This window comes from Mustela lutreola, chromosome 16, assembly GCF_030435805.1.
Source record: "Mustela lutreola isolate mMusLut2 chromosome 16, mMusLut2.pri, whole genome shotgun sequence".
Lineage (NCBI taxonomy): Eukaryota > Metazoa > Chordata > Mammalia > Carnivora > Mustelidae > Mustela > Mustela lutreola.
The window spans coordinates 47993017-48000174 of NC_081305.1; the positions used below are offsets into that span (position 1 = coordinate 47993017).

Consider the following 7158-nt stretch of genomic DNA (forward strand, 5'->3'; position numbering starts at 1 on the left):
AATAGGACTCCCTGGTTCACCACCCTAGTTTCTACCTTAGTTGGCCCATTTGTTTTGCTTGTGCTCATTCTAACTTTTGGCCCTTGCATTCTGAATAAGCTTATTAATTTTGTAAAAGATTGTGTTAATACCGTTCAGCTCATAGTCTTAAGACAGCAGTACGAAAAGTTGCCCACTCCTGAGGGCCCCCATGACTGCCCTACAAATGAGCAAGATTCCTCATTATGAACAACTAACAGGGGGAATGTAAGAGTGCGTTAGCATAAGTACAGCCATCTTAGCTTGGGCAGCCATCTCAGGCCCAAGGGCTAAACTTTCCCCTAGTTTACTTTAGTTCCTGGGACCCTCCTCCCTGCTTTAGTTCCAGGGACCCCCTCACTGCTTTAGTTCCAAGAAAGTACCCCACACTACAACACCCCCGCAGCAGTTAATCAGCTTAAACCACCAGGGGGGCTAGGTGGATGCGCCAGGGGGGACCAGATGTTGAAGAGAGCTTATCTTACTAAACCACCAGGGGGGCGGAAGCCAAAAGTATGTATGGTCTCTGAAGTGATGGAAAATTACTGTGAGTTGGATGTTTTAAAAAAATGCTATATAAACCCTTGGCTTTGAGTGCTCGGGGTCCTTGTTGAAACCCCCTGCACCGCGCAGATACTTGGACCCCAGCTAGCTGGAAATAAACCTCGCTGTGTGACTTGCATTATCGAGAGTGTTCTCTGTTTAATTGAGGGGTGGTTGACTCTGTACCCTAACAAACCCACGCCCAAAAGAGAAGAGCATGGAGATTTTTAGCCTGATGCTTATTACTCACTATTTTTATAGAGATGCTATTAGGGACACAAACACAACAATCAAATACACAGACACACTCAGTATGCCAAAAATTTTTAAACTTTTTACTTCCCTGATGCTTCAGCATCCCCACAAACAGCCTGTGAAGACCAGGAGACCAAATACACCAGTGTGAGAAGGCTGTTCACTGACACAAGTTCCCCTCCTTGCTTTCCCATCTCTGACTCCTGTTGGTGTTTATTGTTTCTCTGTCTCTCTCTGGTCCTCTCCTGCTTGTTGAACTGCCTTCCTGGGCTCTCCTCCCATCTGGCCCCTTGAGTCTGCACCTGGCCTCTGTTTTCTAGGACCTGTGAGTACAATAAATTCTTTACTTTCATATGCCTCTCCAAGTGTAATTTCTGCTGCTCTGTTGGATCCTTAAAGACTCTGCAAGGGGAATGGGACGATTCTGAACTCTGGGGAAAGGCCCCCAGAGATGCCTTTGAGCATTTACTGCCGGGCTTGTTTACTGAGCCTACTGTCTGCGCCGTCCGGGAAGGCTCCCTGTTCAAGTACAGACCCTGTTCCCAGCCCAGCAATGCACCCGGGACACCGCTCTCCCGGCTGCTGCGATCCCGACAAGGAGGAGGAATTATTCTCCAGCTCCCAGATGCAATACTTCTCCGAGCGCCTCTGGTAACGGGGATCAGGAGGTCTCCAACCACCCAGCCACGCACCTCCCCGGAGGAACCCCGCTACGTGCTGAGGGCTGAGAGGGAGACCCCTGCGCAGCGCTCAGTGCTTTTCAGTAGTGGTTGGGAAAGATCACCCCTGCACCCCTCCCTGTGGGGGCAGGCAGCAGGTTCCCAGCATAGTCCTCTCGGACTCATGCTAAGGGTCCTGGCTGCCCCCACCCTACCCCGCATCCCTCCTGGGGTGGCTTGTAGTCCCAGCCCTCTGAGGCTGAGCGGGACACCCTAGAAAGGGAGCCCACCGCTGGGAGAGATGGTCTAGTGGTCAGCGCCCGGGGAGGAACGACAATTAACTGTCTACAGATAAGAGCCATTATAAAAGGTTTTGCTAAAAGAGGGAAAAGAAAAGAAAAAGAACAAAGGCGGTTGGGGCCTTTCCAGGGGTGGCTACTGCCTGGAGAGGCCAGTGGCAACCCCCGCCCCTTTTCAGCTTATCAACCAAATACAGGAGCAAAGCCTAGGGCGGGGGTGGGTGGGAAGAGCTCCCTCCAGGAGCATGGGGGAAAAAAGAACTTTACACCCCAGATACTTACCCAACGCAGGTGTGGCTGGCATAATGCTAGCTATAAATTACTTATTGATTTGAAAACACGCCCTTACATACAGGGGGAGAAAAATTAAAAGATGATTAAATAAACTGTGCATGTTTATATCCAAATGTGTATATTACCAAATTAAAACAAGTTTCCAGGGGTACCTGGGTGGCTCGGTGGGTTAAAGCCTCTGCCTTCTGCTCAGGTCATGATCTCAGGGTCCTGGACTTGAGCCCTGCATCTGGCTTTCTGCTCAGTGGGAGCCTATTTCCCTCTGCTTGCCTCTCTGTCTACTTGTGATCTCTGTCAAATAAATAAATTTAAAAAAAATTTTTTTTTAAGTGTGGACAAAGGACAGGGGAGCAGGAGGGAAAGCATCCCTTGACACTGGGAGCTGCTCTTGGTGTCCTATGGTTGAACATTGCTGGGTTTTAGGAATAAACACCAACATTACACATTCATGCATTCATGCAGCAGACTCTTTGTTGGCTACCTGAAATCTGTAAGCCACCTTTCTAGTCACATGAGATACTCTAGTGAGCAAACTGAGAAATTTCTCCCTCACCTCACTTTTTTTATTTTTTAAAGATTATTTATTTATTTATTTGACAGAGAGAGATCACAAGTAGGCAGAGAGGCAGGCAGAGAGAGAGAGAGGAGGAAGCAGGCTCCCTGCTGAGCAGAGAGCCTGATGCGGGACTCGATCCCAGGACCCTGAGATCATGACCTGAGCTGAAGGCAGCGGCTTTACCCACTGAGCCACCCAGGCGCCCCCCTCACCTCACATTTTAGTGAAGACAGTACATGGACAATATAATCAGGAAATGACACGTTCTAAACAGGGAAGTGCCATGGAAATACACGCATCTGCATTCGTATTTCTACGTCATTCCACTGGGGCTGCACCTGAGGAAGCTCCTGGTGTGGAAGGAAGCCCTCTGGAGGCCCTCTTTTGGTGAGTCTTCAGGTGGCGGTGGTAGGTCGATGACTGGCGGTAGCTTCTGTGGCAGAGGGAGCACTCGTAGGGCTTCTCTCCTGTGTGGATTCTCTCATGGGCCAGAAGGTTGGTTTTGTGGCTGAAGGATTTTTCACACATGCTGCACGTGAAAGGCTTCTCTCCTGCATGAATCTTCTGATGCACGTGTAGGTCTGACGCCTGGAAGAAGCCTTTGTCACACTCAGCACAAGTAAATGTCCTCTCGTTCTTATGTCTTCTCTGATGGGCTTGTAGCTGAGAGAGATATCTGAAGAACCTAGGACACTTTTCACATCTGTATGACTTTTGTGTTTCACGGCATCCTCCTTGCTGTTCCCTACATGGGGATTTCCCCTCAGTTCTCTGGTGTGTAGGAACAGGCTCAGGGATGACCTGGACCAGCTGAGAGAGAAACCCTGGTCTCCCCTCTGTAAGGACATCTTGATAGAAGGGTTCTTCCAGGGCCCCTTCCTGGGACCCGGATGTGCCTAGAGCTGCTCTTCTGGAGCTAAGCGGATTCTTCAAAGAAACACTGTCCTCTTCTCGGATAATGAGAAGGGAAGGTATTTGACTGCTTTGACTGGTAATACTGTCATTTATGGGATAAATGTTGTCGCCATTTTCTTTAGCTTTCTCTCCTGTGGGGGATAAAGTGACTCGGTGAAGTCGTGCCCTAGAAGGAGCCGCATGAATCCCTCTGGTACCTTGGCTTACCACACTCACCTTGTCCTGTTTCCAGGGAAGTATCTTGGGGAGTCCAGGAAGGTGTCCTCATGGATGTCCCTGCTGGGGATCCTATTAACAGCTGTTTTGTTAGATGGACAATTACTTCTTTTAAAGCCATATTCTCAGTAAAGAGGGCTTCCTGTCCCTGCATGTGGACACGGACCTGTTATAAACAAACAGTGATAACTGTTACATACTTTTCACTAATATGTCTTTCCTAATGAAAAAAGATGAAGGGGAGACTGGATGGCTCTGGCATTAAGCATCTGCTTTTTGCTCAGGTCATGATCCCAGGGTCCGGGGATTGAGCCCACATCAGGATCCCTGCTCAGTGGAGAGTCTGCTTCGCCCTCTCCCTCTGCACCCCTCGCTCCTGCTCGGGCACACACCCTCTCTCAAATACATTAAATCTTTAAAAATAAAGAAGGTGAATACTACAGTTTTCTGAGGGAAGATCCAGCTCTTGTTAAGGCATTTCATCTCATCATTGAAGTTTTGCCCAACCAACAACTTTTCAGTGAGTTTTTCTACCATCTCTTCAATGAATCTCTCTCTTTTATTTTTAAAGATTTTATTTATTCATTTGACACAGAGAGAGAGATCACAAGTAGGCAGAGAGGCAGGCAGAGAGAGAGGAGGAAGCAGGCTCGCCATCATGCAGAAAGCCTGATGTGGGGCTTGATCCCAGGACCCTGGGGATCATGACCTGAGCTGAAGACAGAGGCTTTAAACCACTGAGCCACCCAGGCATCCCTCTCCAACGAATCTCGATGAACTAAATTAATATGTTGGTTTGTATATTACATCCCACTGAAAGAATGGCTAGAACACTTTACTTTTGCTCACTTTGGTTGCTAAAGATTCCCCTTGGTGAGGAAGAGTGTGATCTGACAGATAATGGCATCTGCGATAACTTCTTTCTTTTCCAGCTGCCTCCTACTGACTACTTATTCCTTACTCCTTTCGGCCCTTCACTCCAGGGGAAAAAGAACCTTCTACTCACTAGGTTAGGTAGCTTCACAGAACTATCAGTCAGATCTTCCATGAATTTCTCCAGGTTTCTGCCACTGGATTCCCATTTCCTCTTCAATGTAGACCGATCACTCCAGTGCCTGTTGATCATGAACTGTTCCAGGACCACTTGAAAAATGATTTCATCCTTACTGTGTTTTTCTGGCTGCAGCCATGAGTAAAATGATTTATAGAGTCTTTGCAGTTCCTGCTTTGCATGGGAGCCATTACCATTTTGAAAGAAGTTGTGCCGAGCATCCTGGAACTCAGAAATGTCCTCTGCATTTTGGAAAGCAGGTCCTTGGCGGGGTGTAAAGTGTTTTGATCCAGGGTCATCCATAGATGGTTCACACAGAAATGAATCTATTCTTAGGAATATTTATCAGAGATTCAACTTCCTGGATTCAGTTTGTGAAGTCCAGTGTTTCTGGAGATCTGTTTCAAAACAAAATCAGGACATCTATAAATAATACTGGATGTATTTTTTTAATCTTATTTTACTAGCTAAAATAATAGTCAAATATTGCATAGCACTGATAGTGGTGGATCCTTAAAAACTATAAGTTATGGGTGCCTGGGGGGCTCAGTGGTTTAAGCCTCTGCCTTCAGCTCAGGTCATGATCTCAGGGTCCTGGGATCAAGTCCCACCTAGGGCTCTTGCTCAGTGGGGAGTCTGCGTCTCCCACTCACTTTCCCTCTGTTCTTTACCCTCAATCGCTCTCAAATAAATAAATAAAATCTTTAAAAAACTACAATCTAAAAATAGAAGAAATGTGTATTTAATTATATCACTGAAATAATTTTTAAAAACAAAAAGAAAATATAAATTTCAGGCCCATATTACTCCACTAGTGAATTTTATGAGACATTTAAGAATGAAATAATGTGGGCGCTTGGGTGGCTCAGTGGGTTAAGCCTCTGCCTTTGGGCTCTGGTCATAATCTCAGGATTCTGAGATCAAGCCCTGCATTTGGCTCTCTGCTCAGCAGGGAGCCTACCTCCCCCTCTCTCTACCTGCCTCTCTGCCTACTTGTGATCTCTGTCTGTCAAATAAATAAATAAAATCTTTTTTAAAAAAAGAAAGAAAGAATGTTAGTGTTACACAAGAGCATATAAAAAGACACTCCTCTTTTAGTTAATGAGGTTAATTAATCAACCTTACTGATGATAAACCTTTTTTTTTTTTTTAACGATTCCCCCGAGAGAGCAGAGAGCCCAGTGCTGGGCTCGATCCCAGGACCCTGGATCCCAGGACCCTGATATCGTGACCTGAGCTTAAGGCAGAGGTTTAACACTGAGCCCAGGATCTGTATTTTTAAGAAATTTCCTACTGGGGTGCCTGGCTGTTTCAGTTGGTAGAGCATGCAACTCAATCTAAGGGTTGTGAGTTTGAGCCCCATGTTGGGTATAGAGATTACTGAAAAATAACATCATTTTAATAAATGTCATATTATAGGGGTGCCTGGGTGGCTCAGTGGATTAAAGTCTCTGCCTTCAGCTCAGGTCATGTTCCCAGAGTCCTGGGATTGAGCCCCACATCGGGCTCTCTGCTCAGCGGGGAGCCTGCTTCCCTCTCTCTCTCTCTGCCTGCCTCTCCATCTACTTGTGATTTCTCTCTGTCAAATAAATAAATAAAATCTTAAAAAAAAAAATGCTTCCAAATGGAGAACTCTTTCAATCTGGCCAGGATTTTACAAAGCCCACAACATCAATACCTATGGAGCCAGAGCATCAGTCAGAATAGACCATCCCCAGCAGAGCAGGGGCCGCTTTTAGGCAACAGGCTTGAGCAGTGGAATGCAGAAAGGACCACAGCAATCCCCATCAGGTGACCCACCTCAAATCATCCAGAAGCCCTAACTAATCAATGAGCTACTTACAAGCAGGAATAGCTACCAAAAAACCTGAAAAATTCCTTATGTCACCATACCTCCCCACCTTCCTTCTTTAAAAACGGCCCCCAGCCCATTGCCCATTCATTACAAGCAGTCTCTCTGCGGAGCTGCTGGCTGCCTTGCAGTGTATTTGGTAAACTTCTATCAATTTCGTTCTGCGTCAATGAATCCTTTCACCTGCTAGGACACCGCTTTCCACCCGATCTGGCTGCCCTACCTTTGGGGGCCCACATTCAACTGAGAGACACACCATACCTAATGCCTGAATAAGCCCCATATTTTTGCAACTAGATGTTTCCCCGCAATGATTATACCCACATAATCATGCACAAAACAGGAGCAACAAAACTGGAAATTTCCCTTTTGTTCTGGAAACTCACCTACTCAGGAAGACTGACCTTCCAACTGGGTACTCCTGGGCCAAAATCTCCACAGGCTTTTCTGACTGCCTAAGGCTCCTCCCTTTTATAGGGTGTGGGGTCGATGATGCGTTT

The 7158-nt window shown here is 46.6% G+C and overlaps 1 protein-coding gene across 1 annotated transcript; it reads right to left on the reverse strand.

The window, feature by feature from the left end:
- Nucleotides 1–2942: 2942 nt before the first annotated feature.
- LOC131817645 (zinc finger and SCAN domain-containing protein 4-like) lies at nt 2943–6738 on the reverse strand. The gene is made up of 4 exons (XM_059151187.1): nt 6708–6738; nt 4762–5132; nt 3756–3921; nt 2943–3670 (listed from the first exon to the last, which is right to left on the reverse strand). Exons 1-4 carry the CDS (start codon nt 6736–6738, stop codon nt 2943–2945), a joined length of 1296 nt encoding a protein of 431 aa, XP_059007170.1.
- Between the last annotated feature and the right edge of the window lie 420 nt (nt 6739–7158).